The sequence below is a fragment of the Alexandromys fortis genome, unplaced genomic scaffold (assembly GCF_014885135.2).
Source record: "Alexandromys fortis isolate MF-2015 unplaced genomic scaffold, M_Fortis_MF-2015_v1.1 scaffold_70, whole genome shotgun sequence".
NCBI classification, from domain to species: domain Eukaryota; kingdom Metazoa; phylum Chordata; class Mammalia; order Rodentia; family Cricetidae; genus Alexandromys; species Alexandromys fortis.
Genome location: NW_026067955.1, coordinates 1,020,200 through 1,043,521, shown reverse-complemented (window position 1 = coordinate 1,043,521; position 23,322 = coordinate 1,020,200). Strand labels below are relative to the sequence as shown.

General features: G+C 53.4%; 1 protein-coding gene across 3 annotated transcripts in view; it reads left to right on the top strand.

The window, feature by feature from the left end:
• Positions 1–22,310, top strand: part of Ccdc33 (coiled-coil domain containing 33) — a 100,896-nt gene extending 78,586 nt beyond the window's left edge. The window contains exons 1-10 of one of the 3 annotated variants that reach the window (XM_050151814.1): positions 8,472–8,575; positions 17,461–17,623; positions 17,897–17,988; positions 18,173–18,304; positions 18,390–18,483; positions 19,384–19,550; positions 19,912–20,013; positions 20,707–20,793; positions 21,161–21,274; positions 22,058–22,297. In XM_050151814.1, coding sequence (XP_050007771.1) covers positions 8,507–8,575; positions 17,461–17,623; positions 17,897–17,988; positions 18,173–18,304; positions 18,390–18,483; positions 19,384–19,550; positions 19,912–20,013; positions 20,707–20,793; positions 21,161–21,274; positions 22,058–22,183 — 1,146 coding nt within the window. In that variant the 5' untranslated portion in view covers positions 8,472–8,506 and the 3' untranslated portion in view covers positions 22,184–22,297. Of the gene's footprint in view, positions 1–8,471; positions 8,576–17,460; positions 17,624–17,896; positions 17,989–18,172; positions 18,305–18,389; positions 18,484–19,383; positions 19,551–19,911; positions 20,014–20,706; positions 20,794–21,160; positions 21,275–22,057 lie in introns of those variants that run through there. The other 2 variants (XM_050151813.1, XM_050151815.1) reach the window with 2 other exon arrangements.
• Positions 22,311–23,322: the final 1,012 nt, after the last annotated feature.

Here is a 23,322-nt window from a genome sequence, read left to right as displayed (position 1 = left end):
ATGCCTTGGCCGGCTCAGAACCTGGCCCGAGTATCTGAAAGATCTGTCTGAGAGATGCTGAGGAGGAGAGACCACCCACAGCAAGAGCCCCCAGAGGCAGGAGAGATTACCCTCAGAGGGAACTCCGGGTGACATGGGGAGATATGTGCCCGGCAGTCACCCGCTGGCCTTCCCCTCTCTGGAGCAGGCTGGGCTCCGATGTATGACTATGATGACTATGGTCCTGGGTTTGATAGCATCATGCTTAATGGAGCTGGAACAAGCAGATCAGACTCTAGCTTTGCTCTCAGCAAGATGCCAGCACTGCCTGAAACTCCAATCTGTGGTGCATCCTGTCCACTGGTGGTGGACATGCAAGGGTGCAGTGTCCGCCGTAAACAAGGTAGAGAAGATGAGGTCATGAGTTCCTAAGGCTGAGTCAGCAATTCTTAAAGAGGGACATGCGCCAGACCGAGGGACAGCTCGGAGAGATTTGCTGACCTGGGCACTGGGACCGTCCCTTTCTGCAAGCTGTCTGCCTTCATCCTACTTGTGATGATAAGTGTACGATACCAAGCACGTGTGTTAATACAGACTGAATTTCAGCCCCCAGAATCATAACTCATTTCACTTTTATTTCAACTCATTGTTGTGCAAGTAGGTACCCACCCCCATCTTGTCACCTAGTAGGCCCACCAATGGGCTTGACAAACTCAGGTCTGGGGCTCTCGCTCAGAGCCTGATCCCATAGCAGCCAGAGCCAACCAGGCCTAGTGACTCAGACACAGAAATCTGGATCCTGACACACACGTCCCTCCTCCAGCCCATCTGGGATAGAGAGCTGCCTCAGTTTCCTAGAAAACAGACAGCTGTGTGCTCCTCTTACCTCCCAGGGCGGATCATGTGAAGGCAGAGAGGCCCCCACAACCTCAGTGTTCAGTGTTTAGTTGCAAATGGAATAAGGCTGTGGAACAGTTTCTATCCCCTGCCTTTACCGCGACACTGTATCCAGCCCTAAAACAGATTCCCCAGCACAGACCCTAGCTGCTAGCATGGTGGTGGGGAGGACACAGCCCCCAGGCCCCCGTCTCCCTCGCCTCCCCCATCTTCTCCTCACCCCATTTTGTTTCAGCCTACAACCTCTTTTGTGTGCATAAGGATGCACTGCCACCTCATGGAGCATCAGACTAGAGGCAGGAGGGAATTCTCGGGGCTAAAGGGACATAGGCTCTGGGTAGACACATCCGGTGGTCCTGCTAACCCCTCACCGGATATCAAGGGCTGTGTCAGAGGAGGGCCGGATCAGGACTGAAAAGGAGTGCTGCCTTGGAGCACAGGGGGCCCTGTGCAGAAGCCCTGGTGTCCATCCAGGGCTAAGGACCCAACTGTCCCCTGTCCCTCTTTCCAGCCCTGTTTACTTTATTAGGGTATACTCCTGTGTGCTCAGATTAAATGCTGTTCAGTGCAATCCAATTTTCTCTTAATACAGACAAGAAAATTGCACATGCGCACGCATACACACACACACACACACACACACACACACAGTGCTAAATATCCAATCAAGCCTACAGATAGATAATAGAGAACAGCCAGTTCACTCCCAGTTTAATCAGATAAAACGCCCATTTATCGGCTCCTTCCGATGCAGACATCCCGTAGTCAGCAGGCTGCGGGAGTGTGAGCATGGGGTATACAGGCTGCATCTTTACATCCTTGGAGGAGGGGCGCTGCCCACAGGGGACTAATTATCCTTCCGCCCTTAGCCAGCTCTTACTCAAACAGACAAAAGGGGGCTCCAGCCTTGTGGTGCTAAGCCAGCCGCAGAATGATTTTTGCTCTCAGATATGCAAATCTCTTACAGCATAGTGGGCTTCAGGGACTGCACTGAATAGTAGCTCAGAGACCTCAAGTGGTTGTTTTAGGGGGACCAGAGGCATCTCAACTTCTGCATCAGGCTTGGTGGAGACCCCCTCTTGATCTCTACTTCGCTGGTGGTGGGCTGTGAGGCCGAAGATGAAAACGTCCCCTTTGTCTCTCCTCTTGTGGGTGGGGGGACACTCAGGAAACCTAAGAACTGAGTCCAGATGAGCCTTCTTCTCATCAGGCCTCCTCCTGTTTGAGGCACAGCCTGTCTTAAGCACAGATGTCCTAATCGGCTTGCCACCTCCCTTAGTTCTCCGCTGCCCTCAGCTCTGCCCGGTGTAAGTCCCTAAGGCTCTGAAGTCTTGGCCTAAGCCCTCACTAGAACCCAGAATATGCTACTCATATCTAACAGCTCCCTGCACCCCACAATACCCTGCCAGAAGATTCCTGACCCAGGGTGTCTGCTGTCTGCTTGGCCTCCAGCCGGGTCTCAGAGCAATCTCTGTCTTTTTAACTGTTAGATACAGAGAATACCCCACAGGTTGACTCTGTGAGCCTTGGGTGCCTGGAAAGGGCTTTGTGAACTATGAAAAGTCCCTGATACTGGGTGAAGGGGACAGTTGGGGAAGGGATCTGGAAGAGCAGGCTTCGTCCCTCGCTCTCCATGACCCCTAGTTGTCGCTGCTTCCTTGGGAGATCTATCCATCCCTACTCTGCACCCTCCACTCTTTGATCATCTGACTTAGGGGAACCTGCAGCTGGAAAGGAAGAGGGTGGCACAGAGGCAGGACACCAAGCAAGCTTGATAAAACTGACCTGGATCTGAGATGGTCAGGGGCCATTCCCTGACACCCCAAGGAGGGCACGCCTAGGCAAAGCAAGCTACCCCATTTGTGTCCATTTGATACAAATCTAGACAACGCTTCATTGAGAAACTGCCACCATGAGATTGAGCTGTAGGCAAGACTGGGGTATTGCTTTGATTAATGATTGATGTGGGAGGAGCCATTGCACAGAGAGCGGTGACCACTGGGCAGGCCATCTGAATTGTGTAAGAAAGAAGGTTGAGCAAGCCATAAGCAGCACTCCTTCAAGGCCACTGCCTCCGTTCCTGCATTGAGCTCCTGCCTTGAGCTCCTGCACTGTTCTCCCTGGATGACAGAAGCTGAAATAAACCCTTTTCTCCCCAAGTTGCTCTTGGTCATGATGCTTTATCATGGCAGTGGATACCTAACTAAGACGCCCAGTAAGCCCTTCCCGTCATTTCAGCTGCATACACAAGGGCCCTGGGTTTCCACTGCCTGGAAAGAAGACAGAACCTGATGCCTTAGTTACTTTGCTCATTGCTGTGGTCAAATGCCCAACAAAAGCAACTTTACAAAGGAAGGTTTTAACGTGGGTCATAGTTTGAGGGTACGGTTGATGGCAGCAGGAGCCGGAAGCAGTGAGTCACATGACACCCCGAGTGAGGAGGCAGAGAGGTGAATGCTGTTGCTCAGCCCCCTTATCCTTTTTGCTTACCCAGGACCCCAGCTCACGGGGCGGTGACATCAGCGGGGCGATTTCCTCAGTTAACCCAGTCTAGAAATGGCCTCACAGTCATGCCAGAGCTGTGTCTCCTGGGTGACTACATCCTGTCAAGTTGACACTCAAATTAACCTTCACACCTTAGCAGGGGTAACGCTGGAAAGGGTGCTGCTTGAAGACTCTCAGGGACAAGGAGCAGGAGGCACGCGGGGAGGAGTGGTCAGAAGAGTCGGGGGGGACAGGCCAGGTGAGGGGGAACGCTCAAAGGACCCTTGTCCTGGGCTGGAACTTCAACAAGCCAAGGTGGACACAAGATTCCTAGAAGCGTTGCCGAGGACACCAAAAACTATAACACTGTGTGAGGCTGTGGATAGTACTGGCGAAATGGAGGCTTTTAGTGGAACGGGGCTGAGACACCTGGGGCCCGGGTGGGAGGCAGGAAAGGTAAGCTACAGGAAGACAAATGGGTGGTAGACGCATAGCCCTCAAAAGACAGTCCAGACAGAGGATGGGACAGCCTGGGAGGTGAGGGACATGTCCCATCCCCAGACAGAACATCTTGGGCAGTACCTCAAGGACCGCCCCTCTGAGAAACCCCATGGAGCAAGCATATCCAACCCTTCTAGCACTGTGACAGATACCATCCTCTACAAAATTCCTACTCAAGTAGAATCAGGTTATACACACATATCACACGTGTGATATATGTATGCTCTATACATATATTATATACATACATACAATGTTTTGAGTAAGTTTATGATTTGGTGTTGGGCCACATGCATGGCTATTCTGGGAAGCATAAGTCCTGGAGCCGCAGGGACAGACCTGTCTGTTCTGAGTCTACTCCTCCTGGCTTCCAGGCAGAAGGTGCCTCCTTTCAACGGACCCTCCCAAGTCCCCATGACAGCTGAGACCCCACCCCCAACCCGTCACCTCAACTCACCCACCAATCCACACACCCACACACATACCACCCAGGCTCAAAGGGCTTCTTCCCCCAGGCAGAGAGCAGGCAGATACCAAGACCTCTCCCAGCCCCTGACCCAGGCTTTTCTTCTGGCCAGATGCCTCCCTGGAGGCAATGAATAGGAAACAACGACCACACAATTCAAGCATGGGTAGGGGGATAAAAAGAAAATAGCCTCCAATTAAAGCCTGTGCAGCGTGCTCTCCTGAAGAGAAGTGTGAAGGAGCAAATGGGCGGCTCTCCTTCCTCACAGGAGCACAGCTGCCATCCTCCAGGTCAGCTGACTAGTGTAGGGAGCTCCCGGGCAACTTCAGGGCTCTCTGAGTGTGGTGGGAAAGATCAGGACTGTAACTGCAGTTGGTGATGCTGATGAAGGGTCAGACGGTTCCGTGAATATAATTAACCTCTTGCTAATTCACACCTAGAAGGCAGGAGTAATGAGTGAGGCTCAAACTGTTGCCGGTGAAGCTGCAAGTAGTCGCTCGTGTTAGCCAGGAAGGACGATGTCTGTATTTTATCTCTATTCAGATTTGGACGGCCTGGCATGGTACTGGAATGTTGTGTGCAACAGAAGAACCCTGGGGCCTGCTGTGGCCAGATAGCCTTACATTCGTATTATGTGTGCTACGCACAGACCTTGCCCCTTAATCTCCTTACAACCCTCTCTTCCTCGGTACAGGAGCAAACTGTGGCACCGAGAGGTGAGAGACTCACTGGAGTCAACAGTAACTGGACAGGCTGGATCAGGAGTTTAGAGTTCTCTGGCTCCAAAATCCCTTCCACCCTCTGCCTTTAGCCTGGGAGGCTGAATCCCACCTGCTCGGCTAAATACATAGCCCCACACTGTTCCAGGCAGCCCAGCTAGGCATCTTTCGTAGAAAAGCTCCGCAAGGCTGTCATGGGTCAGCCAGTGTGTTGTCAGCCACCCCTGCCCACGCTGGCTCCCATGAGCCTAGAGGTGTGAAGGGTAATGAGGCCCCGTAATTAAGGCTTCTGGAGACATGGCTGGGAGATTTATAGACAGGCTTTGTCAATAGCTGTGCTCTGGGCTGTGGATCCACCAAGACATCGATAAGTGCTCGTTAAGGCTTCTCCCTGCTCCCTGCCCTGTCCCCCAGCAGTCCCTCCCCTCCTGTCAGCCGCCTGTTCGCAGCGCCTGTGTACACAGGCTTTGCTCAATTAATTTGCACTTGTTGGCACCATCTGTGCTTTTCATGCGGCCTTATTGAGAGCTGCTAGGCCTGCCTCCCCCTCAGATGGGCTGCAGACTGGAGACAAGCAACCCTCCTCCTGCAACCACGACTCTCAAGGAAGGTTTTATCTAGGGTCACCAAAGACAAAGGTATGGTTTCCTGCCCCCCTTCCTCCCTCCCCACCCAGCTTCTCAACCTGGTGAGTCAAACTCCGCCTGAGGTCCTTGTAACCCTTTCCCCGCACCTAACTGCAGCAGGCTGGACCCTAGCCCTACAGAGGAAGGCCCCCTTCTCACACCCAGTGATCCCAGAGCACAGATGTCCGCGAGCCAAGAGACAGGATTTCCAGCCTGATTCCTGCTCTGCCCGCCACCGCCACCGCCCCCCAGTATGGATTTGACAGGTCCGTACTCTGAGAACAGGGACACTTGAGTCACAGGACTAGGAAGGGTCAAAGAAGCCACATCCAACTCTGTTGAGCAAGGGCCACCCAGGGGCCTAGAATTGGACAGCTCCTCTGGGTGGATGGGACAGCACAGGCTATGAGATGGTGACTCCAGCATGTTGCCCAGAGAACTGAGACGAGGTAGCATCACTGAAGTGTTCTTTCTGAGTGGACTGTGCTTCTGCCCTCAGCTTGGATTTTTTTTTTTCTTTCTTCAAGACAGGATCCCACTTGGTATTTCAAGCTGGCCTGGAACTCTGTGTAGTCCAGATAGCCTCCATCTTTCCCTCTGCTTGTCTACCTCAAATGCTGGGATTATAGGTGTGTATCGCTATGTCCTTCCTACACCACAGCCTCCTGACCTTGGAGTTCTTAGAGTGCTGGACTGGCTGTGAGAAGCACCACCAGCGTCTCTAGTCTCCCTGCCTTTGCTTCTTCAACCTTACCTAGCACCTGCCCTGCTTCCTGGGATCCTGGAAAGCCACTCACTAGGTCCACAAAAACAAAAACAAAAGCAACCCACCCAGAGACGTCATATAACCGCCTGGCATTTTGCTGTGCTATATGGAGAAAGGAATGAGCTCGGGGCACTCATCAGTGTTCATTTAACTAACAAAACACCCCAAATCAGACTAGTCTTCCTGTGGCTGGCCTGGGCCCTAAGGAGCTGACGCAAGCCAAGGGCGTGGTTGCCTTCTCTCTCACAACAGCTGCACTTGTTCTGTATCCAGAGTTAGGTCCCTGAGGGTGCAGTCAGGGCCTCCCCCTCTGTCTCCTGCTAGAGCAGGCTGGAAGACAGTCACGTCTGGGGTCTGGCTGCGCCCTGTGGATGCCTCCACGTGGTACATTATTGATGGTGCTTCTAATTGTGTGTTTCCCAAAGTCTACAGGCTTTTGATGAAAAATTCATGGCATGCCTGAGGATGGCAGGGCGTTCGATCGATTGGCAGTGCGGCAGACAAGGGGGTCCAGGGCCCCTTGGGGACAACAGCTGAAGGCTGGCTGGAGAGGGGGCAGCCATCAGTGGCACAGTGCCCGCCCTCCTCCTGAGCTTTTGGCTCTGGATCTGTGGGAGAGAGAGGTGCATAGCAGAAAGTAGCAGCCAGGGGGAGAAGCCAAGGGGAGGATTGAGGTAGTTTTGAACCTGTATTTACTGCCTGTTGGGTGCCTTACTGTCAGGAAGGCACGTGACCACACACCAAGTCACATATTCACTTCCCCGCTGGGAAGTATTGGGCCCTCTAGTCGCCATGAGTAACACAGAAAAGAAACACTATTTCCAGAGCCACGTCTATGTGCCATGGAGTATGCCCAGAGCTCCAGACCTGCTTGTAGTTCCCTGACAGCCCCATTTGAGGGATGCCGTGTTCCATCGCCCAGAGGAGTTGAGTGACCTGTCTGAGCGAATTAGTGGCAGGGCCCACAGTCTTCCCGCCTCACCAGGCCGGCTTGACTACAGAGTGGGGTGGATTGTCCAACGTCCCTGCCTATCCCCATTGCACTGAGAAAAATAAGTGAAAAAAGTAGCCAGCAAACCAGAAGAAGTGAGTCTTCCCCATCCCAGTATATGCCAGCAATACTGACAGAGGCCAGAGGCCCCTGAGAATAGAGATACTGAGATAGAGGTGTCTTGGAGACTATTCTGTGCCACCCCTGAGGTTCCAGAGAACCCTACAGTCATCTATTCATTAAACTAGTACTATATCTTTATAAAGTCCCCATTCCTACCAAGGCATCTTGTTGGTTCCTGATGGGGTCCTAGAATAAAAAGCTTTAAACCACACACATCTGGGACAGATAGGCTAGCAAGTACCACCACCACCACCACCTTGTCCCATGTCCTAGGAGGGGAGGTGCTGTGTGGCCAGGCTCTTGCCCCAGGGAAGGATCTGCAACCAGGCTCAGACAGCTTCAGTGGATAGCCCTGCCTCTCTGACCCTGCGTTTCTAGGTGGTGGGCTGGGGTGTTTGGGTTTGTTTTCCTTTGCTTCCCAGAGAGTTCCTTTCAAAAACATCCACCCATGTCTGTGCTGAACTAAAGGGAAAGGAATTTGTGCAGACCGTCGGGAAAGCAGAGCTGGAGGACGCTGGGCCATGGGTGGGGTGTGGAGGGAGTGAGCCCTGCTTAGGCTACTGGGGGCTGGCACAGAAAGATTCAGGGAGACAAAGGGTGAGGCATGAGAAAGGGACAAAGTGGAGATAGACCGGGGACAGTCAGACTGGAAAACAAAGCTGGAAGCCAGGGTGTGGGAAGATCTCTAAGTAACGGCATCAGAAGCCCAAGGTCCCCACGGACTCCCGTGGCTCTCCCCAGGCCTGTTATTTCCTTGTGATTCCCTGAACAAGGAGTGAGCCTAGCCTGGTTCTATCACCCCATCCAAGTGTCCCCCACCCAAGAACAAAAGAAAGAGGCCCCACGGTTTGTCTCCTGCTAGCTTCAGGGCTGGGCCCAGTCACCAAGCAGACACTTGTTGTAGCAACAGTCCCTGAGGACCTATCCTGGGGAACAGAACTGCTATCAACACAGATGGGGGAGCCGGGGGACCCCGCCCCTCCGGCCCCCAAGGTTGCCCTGGGCCTAGTTGACAGCCGCTCTGTAAGTCTGCCCCTTCCCCTCTAGTTCACGGAGATGGGTCCGGGTGCAGGTGCGTAGGGGTGTGTTGCCAAGCAACCAGCAGAGGCATGCCCAGAGCCTGTGTGAGTAGGAGGTAAGGTGGGGGAGGGCCAGGCCACCACTTCTAGATGGTCCTAGTCTCAGGAACCTACGAATGGGACCCCAGTCCCAACTCAGGCCACTAGAGCCCACGTTCAGAACCCAGAGAGGGAGGAAAACAGGGCTTTGATAGAGAAATCCCTTCAGGTGGCCATTGTCTCCTGTTAGCTTGGACCCTAGCTAGAGCATCTTGGAGGTCTAGCCCCAGACCTCAGTCTGTGCTGCCGGACTCAGGTGTGGGCTTTGGGGGGAAAGTGAAGACGTGAGAAGAGGCATCTAAAAGGATGCTGGCTAGCCGAAGGCAGGGTTCGGCTGATGATGGTGACGGTTCCCACTCTAACCCGCTACCAAAGTGTATGATAAAAACCCCAGAGCTCCAGACCAGAAGGTAGCACTCTGTAGTGTGCAGATGAAGGACCACAGAGGCACAGGGGCTTCTGGCAGTCGGGGGAACAGCAACAGGGAAAGGCAGTGGGGAAGCCAGATTCTGGCCCCACCCTGTGAACATAGTCAGAGGCAGCGTCTCTCTGAAAGCAGAGGAAAAAGAGGTGACAACAGGAAGGACTCATGTGGCATGGAGTCATACTGGGGAGAGCTCTGTCCCATCTGCAGCTTCCAGAGCACCCTGAGCCCTAGACTTCCCTGGCCTGGGGACAAGGGCCAGGTCAGATCCAAGTTGCTATCAGCAGAGGCAGGACTCTGAGCCACTGATGCTGGCTTTCAGGTGACCAGGGGCTTCCTGGAGTTGGAGGGCCCAGAGTGGAGCCTTGAATGATGGATAAGGTTGGGGAGGCCTGGGGACAAGGGGATAGGGAGCAGGAAGTTAGATGGCGTATTTCCGAAAGCTCCACACACCTCAGTTCCCGTTCCAACCCCAGACCCATGGTCCTGGCCTGACCCAATTAGGAACCTGACTCCTGTGGGGGCTAATTAGACAGGGGCTGGGGTCAGACACAGGCCAAGGCCCTGTAGCCCCTCAGAGCTTCAGGAAGGCAAGCACAAAAGCTTTCTCTGCTGCTTGGGAAGAACAAGAATAGGACAGGGAAGATGTGCGTCTTTTGTTTCTTTGCCGTAACCTTGGATTGAATAAAGAAGCCACTGTGTCCCCATACCCAGGAGGGCACATTTACAGAGCAGCGGAAGCTGTTTGCAATAGCACTTTGCATGGGCTTGTTTGGTGCAGAGGTCAGACTGTCAGTCAGGGGAAATTATTTGGGGCACAGGATTTCAGATGAGCAGAAAGGATTTCCTCTATTCTAGAACCTCCTGTGGCTCCCGTCTTTTCTCCGTGCTTTAGCGGAGTCCCTGGGGCTGCTACCCAGGACACAACCCACCCTGGCTAGTGGAGGGGGCTGGCCAAGCCAGGCCTGCTCCAGCTTTCGAGCCAGAGCCACCTGTGTGCCATGATGTCACAGCCCTTGCAGCTGTGCTGGCCTTCGGTCAGTCTCACAGCCCCAATCCCATATCATCCACTCACTCCCACTTCTGCCACAGAGGCTAGGCTCTGACTCCACTGTTGCCCAGGAGCTTCCTGGAGGAGAAGGGGGCCAGAGTAGAACCTTAAAGGCTGGGTGAAGGTGGGGGCTCAGAGCAAAGGATAAGAACAGGAGGCTGGATGTGACTTCCAGGAAGTCTGACACACACACACACACACACACACACACACACGCCCACACTAGCCCTGGCTCCTTCATGGTCCTGGCCAGAGACACCTGTCTTGCCTCTTGCTGCTTAATTGTACTTTCAGAGCCGAGTGGTGTCCTATGCATAACAAGAAGCCACACTGCTACTGGCAGCCTCTAAGGACATGGACCTCCCCACCCTTACAGAGCTGAGGTCAGGCTTGGGAAGGTTATTTCTCCAGGTGAGGCTATTTCTCCACTAGGTTTTTGTCACCTCCAGCCAAAGTTCCTCGGCAGAGCCGGCCCGGCTCCAGCCCTCCCCTGTTCTGTCCTCTGAGTCCTGGATTACAGTCCCCCAACTACCTATTGCTCTGGGCTTCAGGTCCCCACTCAGGAGATGGGACGTTCAAGGTCCCTTGTCTGCCCCCTGGTGGTGGTTAGGTTAGGCAGTGCCTGTTGGTTCTATGGTAATTGTCCTGCCCATGGTGTGTAGAAAGGGAGTTTTTTGTTTGTTTTTCTGGATGGACCAAGGACAGAGGCACCAGGACTCCAGTGGTATTAGATGTTCCTGTGGGTACAGGAGCTGCCTAGCCACACTGAACTTGGGACATCGCTAGCCTCTTTCAGTAAATCTCAGGCCGTCTATCCCCATATCGGTTCCTTGGAGTGGACTCCCAGTTCATGTTCTCAGGAAATGGGCAAGGCCAGCATCAGTTGTGCAAGCTGAAGGGGCCATTTTATTAAAAAAAAACCCTGGGGTTCATTCCTTTTTAAAATACTGAAAATACAAAGTTAGCAAGAAAGGTCTCTGGTATCCTTAGAGACCCGCAGGAGCACTATGCATCAAAAATGACAGGGGTGATAGCAATGGTGCCCTGAGAGTGGCAGGAAGGCAGGGAAGTCTCCCAGGCCTCTGGTAGCTGTAGGGAGAGTGGTCCCTGGTAGCCAGCCGTGCCACACTGGTTATCCACACTGGCTATCCACGCTGGTTATCCATGCTGGTTGGTTATCCACATGGTTATGGGTCAGGGGTGGCTGCTGGTCAGATCAGGCAAAGCCTCAAATGGGCCCTCAGTGAGAATCACTTAGAGGCTGTTATCATGGCTTCTTCTTCCCCTGGTTAGCTGGGCTTCTCTCTGGGAAAACAATGGGCTTTGAAAGAGGAGGGGAGGAGAGAGAGAAGAGGAGTAAAGCATGTTAGCTGTCTTGTTGCTCCACCAGGGAGGAAGGCTGAGAGGACCCAGCTGTAGAGAACAGAGAGCAGGAGGGAAGAGCCTGGAGGAGGAGGAGCTTGGAGGAGGAGGAGCCTGGGGGAGGAGGAGCCTGAGGGAGGAGGAGCCTGGAGGAGGAGGCTCGGGGGAGGAGGAGTCTGGGGAGGAGTCTGGAGGAGGAGGGGCTTGGAGGAGGAGCAGCCTGGGGGAGGAGGAGTCTGGAGGAGGAGGAGTCTGGGGGAGTCTGGAGGAGGAGGAGCCTGGGGGGAGAAGGAGCTTGGTGGAGGAGCCTGGGGGAGGAGGAGCCTGGGGGGAGAAGGAGCTTGGAGGAGGAGCCTGAAGGAGGAGGAGCCTAGAGGAGGAGGAATCTGGAGGAGGAGGAACTGGCTGTGAAGAACAGACAGGGAGTCTGGAGCCTTGGCGGTTGGCTGGAGAGGAGCTGGGGCAGGACAGCACTCAGGTCCTCTCCAGCCAGGCCTTGCTCCTTGAGCTCCACAGAACACTCCCTTCACAAACGTCCAGTTGCACCTGTGCCCCTTAGGAATGAATCAAAAGACAGCCAGGCCTTCCTCTTCTGGGCCAGCTTCTTCCTCAGCAAGGAGAGCGGAATGGACTCCACTTCAGACTGGTTACAACCAGGGGAAACTAGGCAAGAACCTGGCCATCCAAAGCCCTACGTTTAGGCTTAGATTGAGTTCAGGGTTAAGGGTTGGGGGAGAACTTCCATCCATGAAGTCAGCTGGGACCTCTAGGTTTCCACCTGGGTCGAGTGTTCATGGAATAGTTAGTTGGGTAGAAGAACTGTCTCTCTCTGCAAAGATTTGATGTGTGGGAGAAGGGTAAGGCTTCCTCACCCACACCCCTTCCTTCCCAGCTGTACTGATGCATGAGCGTCAGCGTCAGGTGTCTTCAGCTGTGGGAGAAGTTGAGCTAGCTTCATTATAGGTCTTGTTCCAAGCCCTACCTCATGCCTCAGGCCCATAATCTTCCCTAGAGCCAATAAAGGACCCCGCTGAGGTTCAAGAATTGCTGTGTGACTTCAGGCAAGTCACTGACCTCTCTGGTTTCCAAGGATGATTCTCAGCAGAGGGCACCCATCCCAGCCAGGGCATGTCTCGGGAGGACAGCTGGACCATCTGGAGAAGGGGCATGTGTGCTGGTGGGGCTAGGTGGTGAAATACTCTAATACTCTGGCACACAAGCCCTGCGGCTCCTCGGAAGCCTTGCCCTCTTCTTGGGACAGACTGAAAGCAGAGCATTGGCAGGAGGTGGCTGCCCTCTGGTGGCAGCAAAGGCAAACCACACACCAGCATCTTGAGCCCACCAGCAAGAGCCCTGGGGGTTGGGGCCAGAGCATAAGCAGGCCTGGTGAGCCCAGATCCCTGCTCAGCCCAAGCGTTCTTCAGGGAGTCCTATGGTCTTGGCTTGGCCGCCGGGTCTTGCCGCTTGTCTTCCTTTCTGGCAATTACCCACACACACACCGCCTTCCTTTCCCCCCCTCATCTTGAGTGTTCCTCACCAACTCCTTTGTATCCTTTCTCTCCGTTCCCCAATTCTGAACATCGGCTCCCTTTCCGAGGTGCACATCTCAGAGGCCTGCCTTCCCATGTCTCCCTCCCTTCGCTTTTTTCCTGCCTTCATTTTGTTCCATGCCCCTGCCTCTTACCTAGTACTACTCTGGACCCCTATACCCATCTGTCCGTAGTAGCTGGCAGCCACGAGCCCTTATTACACCCCTGCATGGTGGGCCCTTTAGTTTCTGCAGCAGAGGCCAAGAGAATCCATTTCTCCAGCTTGCTCTGCAGCTGTCCCCTTCCCCTGTCTCTCCCCACAACTTCTCCTGGGCTTGGAAGCCCCTTCCTCCAGGTACCACTCTTGTCTTAAGAGAGGTTTGGGTTGTCACTGCCGCCAGGAAGCTCTCCTCCAGGCTTACTAAGCTGGGAATAGGCCTTCCGGAGGCCCCTTCTTCCACAGACAAGGAAGCATCTGCCACCCCCTCAGTGTAGAGATGGACCACTGCGGGAAGGGACAGTCTTGCGTATCTCTGCTCCAGGGTCTATGTGACCCAGAACTGTACAGAGTGGCCCTCAGCAAGCCTTGACCACCAAAGGGGTTATTGTGATGCTTCAGACGCAGGCTTTGTGACAGTCTCTGGAGCACACTACTTCCAGCCTCAGTACCCCCCCCCATCTGTATAGTGATGATACAAGGTCTCTTCTGACTACACAATTGATGGCAGCCAGATGCGTGCTGGGTCCCCATTGGGTGATGTGCTTCAGACTTTAGTGAAAGCTCTGACCATAGTCTAAGTATCTCTCTTGGGCTCAGAGAGTCCCTACCCTCCTCCTCGGTGGAAATGAACCTCCGTCCAGTAAACTAGGTCTCATCATATAAGGAGAATTTCTGGGCCCAGTGACCAGGGCCATTCTGGAGTGTTTTGAAGTGGTTCCCTTGAGTTACTGTCTCCAGGCACCCTAGTGCCAGGGCCAGAGCTAACCTTCCTATTAGCTCTCATATCACAGTTGTTCGTGGGGGCTGATTTCGTATCCACAGATGAGGGCACTGAAGCCTAAGGTCGGGCACCCCACTTCCTGAGCCCACAGGGAGCTATGGATGTGGTAAAGCCCAAAAATACTCCTGGGCAGCGGGAAAACTAAAACCTGGCACTCTGACATTCCTCACTCTGGCAGGCTCTGAGGGTTGGGTGGAGGGAGTCAGTGGGCGAGGAGGGTGTGAAGGGTCCTCGGGTCAGGCATTTGAGTCAGCGCCCCCGAGACCACCACGCTGTCCCTCCCCCAGGAGGTAACTAGAGAGCGAGATTGTAAAGAGAATCTGGAACAGGGTGTCCTGTGTGTTTTCAAGGCCAGAACATGATGTAGAACATGGCCCTGAGGATAACCCGGCTGCAGGCTGTGGCCAGAGGTCAGGGCTGCTAACTTGAACCTTGTGGTCTGCCAGCCCAGCTGTGCTGCCAAGGTCGCCACTCGGCCATGCAAATGGGGGCAGCTGAGATCCCCACAGAAACAGAGCCCTGGCTGGAGTCGAGAGGCTGAGTCAGGAGGTCATACTGTCTCCCTATGGAGGCCTTACTCCCAAGGACCAGGCAGGGCTAGGCTAAGAGTCTGGGAGGAAGATGAGGCTTCAAGGGATGGAGTCCCCCCCAGGACCCACTGACCCTCCTCTAGAAGGACCTGATGGCTGAGGCAGGGGGCCGCCTCACCAGAAGCCAACCTCTCCCTCTGTCCTTCCTTTGTCGCTATGATCTCTGTTTCCTTCATCGATGGGGGAGGGTAAAAATAAAAGAGCAATACTTACTTCCCCCACATCCCAGAACTGCAGAGTTGGGGAACAGTGAGATCTTAAAAACCATAATCCCCTGAATGAGAAGTGGGCTGCCCAGATCCTGTAAGAGTGGCCGAGGGGCTGCAACCTTTTCCCAGAATTCCTTTTGTGTGCATGTTCCCGTCTCATCCCAGTTAAGTTTGTGTTAACTCTCCACGCGATCCCTTCATTTCACAATAGAGTGTGGTCTTCTCTCTGAACCAGGACAACTAATTCTAGGACACTCCATGCAACCAGACATGAGAGAAGCCGTAGTATAAGACTACAAACTGCTGAACGGAGCATCCTTGACCATAGACCTAGGAATGTGTATGTGTTGAGGCGATAACTTAGAAACCAGTAACCGCACTGGGGCTGCTGTAATCAGAGCAGCGTGAGAAGAGGTTGAAGTAGCTGGGGAAGGACAGGAGATGATCCCCTCTTTTGAAATATCAGAGACTTCCTCCAGTCAAGCCCTGGGCCCTAGACCCAGTCAGTCTTGGGATGTGCCATAAACCACTCAGCAGAGGGGAACCAGCAGGCCCACGGTAGGAAGAAGGAAAAGGGAAGGATCTGTGGAGTGGAACAGCCATTGAAGCCGAAAGGAGACAGACTGAGAACAGTGCCCCCCCCCAACACATACCTGCAAAGCCCATCCTGAGCTCTCAGCAACTCCTGGGCCGCCAGGAGGTCCCAAACTCCACACATGTCCCTGACTCCAAAGTAAGTATGTGCATGAGTGTGCGTGCGTGTGTGTGTGTGTGTGTGTGTGCGCGCGCGCGCGCGCGCATGTGGTCCCAGGTCCAGGGTCCCAGTAAGCATCTGAGGACGTCAGATGGGCGCAGATCTGGGGAAGCCACAACAGATGCTAAGGAGATAGAGCCAGCAGTGGCGCCGTCAGAGAGACTATAGCCAGACGGCTAGACAGCAACGGCAGACAACAAGCGGTGTCTGATGAGATCCTGCTGACTGGGGACCCCTCCCCTAGAAGCTGTGCCCCACCATGCAGCAGGTGGGAGACCATAGCTTGGATATAGCTGTATCCCCTCACCCCAGGCAGCAGGTGGGGGAGTATAACTGGGAATGTAGCTGGATCTCACACACACACACACACACACACACACACACACACACACACCAGGCAGCAGGAGACCAGAGGAGATCGCATGTAGAGTTGTTCTTTGTGGGGCCTGGGAGTCAGACTAGGTCTGTAAGGCCCACCCACAGGAGCAAGGCTCCCCACAGCCTAGAAGTCTACAGACAACTCAGATAGCCTACTTGCCTCCTCCCTCTTTACCCCTAAGTCCTGCTCTGAGATCTACTCTTCCAGGACCTTACTGGCTGTGTCTTGGCTCATTCTCTCACTCTCCTCTCTTTAAATAATATTTATCTTAAGATACTATGTACTTGAGACTTGTAACAATGGTACAGAATCCGATTGACAAGCAAAATATAGGGTTGGAGATATGGCTCAGTGGGTAAAGTGCTTGCCTTGCAAGTGCAGGATCTTGAGTTTGATGCCTAGCACCCATGTAAATGTCAGGCATGGTGACTGAGTGTTTATCATCCCAGCAAGAGGGAAGTGGAGACAGGAGGACCCTTAGGACTCACTGACCAACCAATCTAGCCTGACTGGTGAGCTCCAGGCCAATGAGAAGTTGCTCTGTTTCAAGGAGTGGATCTCGTTCTTGAGGTTGACACCCAAGACTGAACACACACATATACCAACACATGTACGCATGCATACACACGCACACATAATGCATGAAAATTCATCTCAGTTGTCCTGTACATATATGAGCAGACATTTGTTTTGTAAAAACTAAAAATAAAAAACCAGACTCAAGCATCAGCCCCAGCAGGCTTGATTCAGGCCCTGACTTTACTATCTATTGCTCTCATCACTGAGTAGGTTGCTCGCTTCTTTGGGGCTTCAGTTTCCTCCTTTGTAAAGTGGGGGTGACAATAATACCTATCTCATAGGCTTACTAGGGGTTGAATGCAGAAAAACACCTAAAGCCCTTAGCAGGAGGCTTGGGGTGTGGGGGAAGCCCAGTGAACACCAACTCTATGATTATTGCCCTTCCAGACATGAGTCAGCTCCTGCCCCCATCTCCTGCATCTCCCTCATTTTGTATCTGGATCCTGACACCTTGACCTTGAGATCTTACCTGAGTCTCTAGGGTCTACTTGGTGTCTCTTCTTGGATGCTGGGCTGTTTGGGAAGCTGATGGTAGGTCAGCCCCCAAGTGGCTTCAGTGGGCAATCTAAGAAGGAGTTGGGTTAGAAGAGGGGGCTGAAGGAAAGAGAAGGTGAAGCTGTAAATTTACTCAGAACACGGAAACGTGGCTGCGTGCTTTGAGGTTGTTGCCTGCAGGCTTCCTCACCTGATTCCTGAACCCTAGCAACCCCTGGTGTCATATGAATTATTGTGGTCCCAAAAGAGGCACCTTAGTGTGGCTGTCCTAATGCTGCCAGGAGATGGAGACCATGCCCAACTCCTCTTCTGGGCAATCGCTAAGGCTGAGTTGAGGGTGGCTCACTGTGGATGCAGATGTAGTCCTGGGGGGTTGGGCATGGAGTAAGGGTTCAGCGGAGGATTCTGGGATCGTAGGAGATGAACAACTACCGGAGGGCCATGCAGAAGATGGCAGAGGACATCCTGGCACTGAGGAAGCAAACCAACATCCTGGAGGAGGAGAACCGCACGCTGAGGAGTCACCTGACCCAGCAGAACTTAGAAGAAGAACAGAGCAGGGCTGAAGAGGAGAACCTGGGTGAGCCTTTGGATACCTACTGGGGCCCAGGCTCTGGGCTGAGCTTAGTCTGGGGCTCACGTGGCTCTTTGCCAGGGTGATGGGGAGCTTTCTCCAGATGTGTGTCACACGAGTCCCCTACCCCTCCCGCTCCTCCCTGTAGACAAACTTGCACAATCTGCCCAGCTATAGCATCCTGGGGGGGGGGGGACAGAAAGTACAATCCTGAGTCAAGCCCCAGGGCTGGGTACCCTTGCCTCCATCTGTTCTCAAGCCAGCTTCTTTCCACCCCAGCGGTGTCCATGAAGCAGAGGCTACTGCTGAGTGAACTGGACATAAAGAGGCTGCGAGACAGGGTGCAATACCTACAGAATGAGCTGATTCGGGTGAGCCAAGGCTTGGTGGCCAGGGGAACAGTGCCACCACCGAGAAAAGTCCTGGGAAATGTTCCAGAGCAGAAAGAAAGCACATGGTGGGGAGGGAACCTGGCTGCGCAGGGTGCAGCAGGATGCCACGTGCACCCTTGTGGCTGAGATAACTCCCAGGCACCCATTCGCCTCCATCCTGCAGAAGAATGATCGAGAGAAGGAGTTGCTGCTTCTGTACCAGGCCCAGCAGCCGCAGGCCGCACAACTGAAGCGGTACCAGGACAAGCTGCAGAAGATGAAGGCCCTGGAGGACACCGTGCGGCACCAGGAGAAGGCAGGTGCTGGGGCTGCCCAGGAGGTGCTGCAGCCTAGAGGTTGTGGAGCTCTTGGGCCAGCCCAGCCTTGGTCTCTGTCACCAGGTGATTGAGAAAATGGAGCAGGTACTGGAAGAAAGGCTCCGTGAGAGGAAGGAGCCAGCACTGTCGAGCAGGCCGCAGGGAAAGCCCAACGTGGGTGAGCCTGCTCCCCAAGGTAGATCTCGGAGTAAATTACTTTCCAGCTTGTTGTCCTACCCTGGAGCCCTCCAGCTTCACAAGAACTTTCAGAGAGGGGGCAGTGCTCTTCTGTGTCTGTGAGCAGGAGAGAGACACCCGAGATAGTTAGTCCTCTCCTCTCTCAGGTTCAGAGAGCTTCCATGGTGATCAGAGCCCTTCTTCTGTCAGGAACTGCCTTAGGACACAAGGATACCACAGAGACCAGACCTCTAGGGTTGAGGCCCCATGAACCACAGGACTTCCCCAGATGGAGGGCCTCCTAGGCCACAGTGCCCGCATCCTCCGCTTCCTCCCTGCCCCCTTGGCATCTTTTCTATTCTGCCTCCACAAAGCAAAAGACAAAACCACTCTGATAGGATCAGTTTATTTTCCTCATCGGTGAAAACCACAGCTATCCACAACTGTCAATAAAAGATAGCTCTGATAAGCAGGAAAGAATAAAATGACACCATATCAGGTCAGATATCTCCCTGGCCACGTGGAGAGACTCCCCAAAGTATCTCTGTATGCCTGGCTCTGGGTTCAGTCTTCACTGATGGCTAGGCACCTGAGATCTGAAAGTCTTTAGAAAACAATGAACATCTCAGGGCTCCTTAAGCCACCTAGAATGTGGGCTAGCATCTATGGAGGGCAACAACTAGGTCAGGACCAGAGAGACAAATACAAGGACGAATGAGCAGGGAGGAACAGGGAAAACAATGGACTAAGATCCTAAACAGCCTGAGGGACGTGGATCTGACTCCACTGGCAAAAGGGAGCCATTGCTAGCTTGGAGGCAGAATGGAACAAAATGCTGGGAAAAATGGGAACAGAGAGGCTAGAAAGCCCATGTCACAAGCACGAGTGACTATGTTCACAGCTCTCCCCGTGTTCGCCACCTCTGGCATTCACCTGGGCCCCACGGGAGAGAACATGGCTGTCGATCTTTACTCCATACTGCTGGCCGAAAACACAAGGCTGCGGGCAGAGTTGGAAAAGAACCGTCAGCAGTCAGCCCCCATCATCCTGCAGCAGCAGGCCCTGCCGGTAAGAGCCGCCAACACAACCTGGCTGGAGGCTGCGGGCACTGGTCAGCATGTACCCCACAGTCACCCCCAGCATGAGCCAGGTTAAAGATCCAGCCCAGAATCTGGGCTTCCCAGCACCCAGTGGCACCAGAAACTCATATTCACGCCTTGCACTCTTTGCGCTCATGTTCCTAAAATGAATGCTTTGCCCTCGTTTAGAGCCCTGGGAGAGAGCAAGGCCCTAGCTCACCCTTGACCCCTGAACCCTGACTCCACCTACCACCTGGCTTGCTCCCACTTGGACACCCTCCTCCCACCATGGGCCTCTCAGAACCGTCTGGGATTGGTGCAGCCTTGGAGAGCCCTTTTCCCCATCCCAGGTGGATCCCAGGGAGTTGGGAGCAGGTGGAGACTTGGCAGAGAGGCTACAAGACACAAATGGCCTGGGCCACTCCACGTGCACAGAGACCCTGCCAGCACAGGTGGGTGCCCCGGGGGCTACTTCAAGTACCCCTTTGTACACAAACCCAGAGTCAATATTTGAAGCTATGGTGGCAAGAGGGCACAGGTGAGTGTTTGTGTTCGTCCAGGAAGTCAGTTCTGTTTGGAATGTCCCAACGCACCGGCAGACAGGTAAAACATGAAAGATGGGCAGCCTTTGTTTTGCTGAACCTTCATCTACAAAAAGACTCTCAGCTCAGCCGCCTCCTGGTATTAAAGGCAGTTCATTAGTGCATTTTACATGAGCAGCTGGTAATGTTATTAGGTGTGAGCTGGGGGTGTAGCTAAGTGAGTAGAGTATTTGTCTAGCATATATGAAGCCCTGTGTTCAATCCCCAGCACTGCATAAACCTACACACGCCTGTAATCCCAGCACTCAGGAGATGGAAGCAGGAGGACAAGAAGTCAAGGTTATTCTAATTAGTGAGTTCAAGGCCAGCCTGGAATCTATGTGATGTCAGAGTCTCTAATCTGAGTTGGAAACAGCATAGGGAACAATGCACACCAAGCACTATGCAGATGCTAAGCAGAGGCCCTGGCCCAGGACTGAGGCGCTGTGTCTGCCACTGAATTTGAAACCCACGCCTGGCTGGGTTTTCCTGCAGCACCTGGGGCTTCCTCAGTCATGGCCTCAGCTCCCATATGGGGTCTCACATGAGCGTCTGATCCCACAGGAGCTCCTTGGTGGTACTTCAGACAAATTTAACCTCCTGGCCAAGCTAGAACAAGCTCAGAGTCGGATCTTGTCCCTGGAAAACCAGGTAGGTGAGAAGCTGGAGTTGATCAGCCTGAAGCAGGCTCACAGTGCAGCCTCTGGCCAGGAGCAATGCCTAGTATACAAGTAGGGTCAAGACCCAATGTACAACTCCATAATTAGGACCCATTATGTAACCAGGTCAACCTTGGTCTCTGACCAGAGTGAAGCCCGGTGTGGATGCCGCTCAGAGTATGGACTCCATGCGGACTGCTGAGATCTGTCTGTGTCTTAGGCTGCCTCTTTGACTCCTCACCTCTGCTACAGCCAGGGCTTTTCCTTTTCCCAGAGGACAAGCCCAGACCCTGTCCTAGCTCTTGGGGAGGAGCTGTACTGACTGCTGTCTTTCCAAATTCCCCTCTCCACGTCTGCAGCTTGAGGACTCAGCTCGCCACTGGGCACGAGAGAAGCAAAACTTGGCCATACGGCTTCAGGAGCAACAACATGGTTTTGGACACCCATCAAACTCCATCATCATAGACCAGTCTGTGAGTCACCCTGACACAGAGTTCCTGGGTGATAGGCTAGAAGCCATCCCAACCCCCAATCACGAGGCCTCGAGAAAAACTTGGGGGATAGATCTTAAGCTAGATATCAGAAGTCTAGAGCTGAGGTCCCACCATTAACAAACTGGATAATCAAGTGACCTCCATTCCCCCACTCATCTGAAGGGACAGGGATACCTGCCAACAAGTCCCCTTCCCCATTAGTTGTCCTAAACCTCAAGGAGAAGATAACTATGGGTGAGACATGGCCTGCACAGGCATTTCTAGCGTATTCTGGCTCTACTCTGCCATCACACATGGGCAGAATACCTTGTACCTCTTCCTACACAATTTCTAGTGCAATAGATTTCTGTTTAGCTTCCTTCTTAGATATCAATACTGGGGATAGATTCGCATTCCCTTCTTCCCAGGAACAAGTAGATTAATCACGTCAGTGTCCCCACCCCCACCCCAAGCCCAGCCCTGGAGACTTCATACCCTACAGCAAAAGGTCCTGATTCTCCTACTTTCAATCTATCGGCACTTTGCAGCCAAGGCTCTACCGGCCCTAGACAGAACCTGAGGCCATGCAGGGAGCATAGCATTACCTCTACAAGCTCATGTAGTCCTAGGGACCCAGAGGAATTAGGCATCACCCACAGTGATAAAATGCCACAGCCTGCTGGGTTTGGATCCTCAGAAGCAGGACTTACCACACAAGATGCCCCAAGACAGTGTACCCTGGGAATGGGTATATACGTATCTGCCCTATATTGTATGTCACAGAGTGCTGGAGTGGCCAAGGATCTCCAACAGTCCTCCAAACTGGAACCTTCACTGCCCAACTCAGACATGAAGTTCAACAGACCCTCAAACTCCAAGATTGAGACTTTTCACTCCCAGAAGACCTGAGCCTGGAGCTGGCCTCCTTCCCCATGTGCTGAGGAGTCATCCCCACCCCAAAGATGTCTTTAGTAAATGCTAGAACTCAATTAAGTGTTTGTCTCTTTCCTGGAGCGCGGCAGCTGGCAGTGGATCAGCGGCTATTTTCACATCCAGCTTGGGTCCTGGGCTGAGGCTGCCTTGTACCTATTGTCTGACCCGGAAAGCCAACACTACTATGATCTGTGGAGAGTGCTGAGGAGACCATGGAGACCAGAAATAAGGTGCCTGAAGCCAAGCTCTGTGCAAGACGGGAGGCCATGTTTCCCATGAATCCCCAATACCTTTTCATTTCTGGTACCCTTTCATTCAGGCTTAGGACTTCCAAGTGTCCTGGGAACAGAAAGACTGAAGCTTTCCTATGACACTACTTGGATATCCCGTCATGCCTGGCAGAGTTGATGATATGGTGTACAAATATAGTCAGAGGCAGGAAGTCATGAAGGCTGGAGTCCCAGCTAGCTTGGGTTCTGGCCATGAGCATTCTGGATGACTCTAAGTGACTGGAAATCTCTCTGACCTCCACATTCTTCATCTATCCCATGCAGAGCGTCTGTCTTGGCAAGGAGGCCCTTTGCAGCACTGAAATTTCTGAGTCACCGATGAGAGGAGAGAAAGACAGCATGAAACACAGAGAGATATGGGAGGAGGGCCACAGGCTAGGGAGAAACAAAGGGCTCAAGAGTGGACCCAGAACCGTCAGCCTTACTAGAAAGGACCAAGCCAGCTTGACTGCTGTTTGGAGCTGGCCTGGCCTCCACACCTATCTACAGGACTTAAATTCTGGTAGCCAAGGGCTAGCAAGAATCTGGCACCTGCTCATGGCACGATACAGAACCAGAGGGTCTAGATAGATCTGGACAGAGGCAGATGTCATATAAACCAAATTCTGAGCAGACTCCATCCTGTGCTCTTAGAATACATCCCCCTGGAGCAAGGAAACAGACCGGGGAGTGCCCACAGGATGGGCAGCAGAGGGTGTGGAGCCTTTTGGCCTTCTGTCTTCGGGCCCTATCACCTCACTTCAGCCTCTCAGTGGCGTGATGTTTTACCACATGCAGTTCCACGCAGGAGGACAGGGATTACTCACATCTCCCTGGCCACCCTGT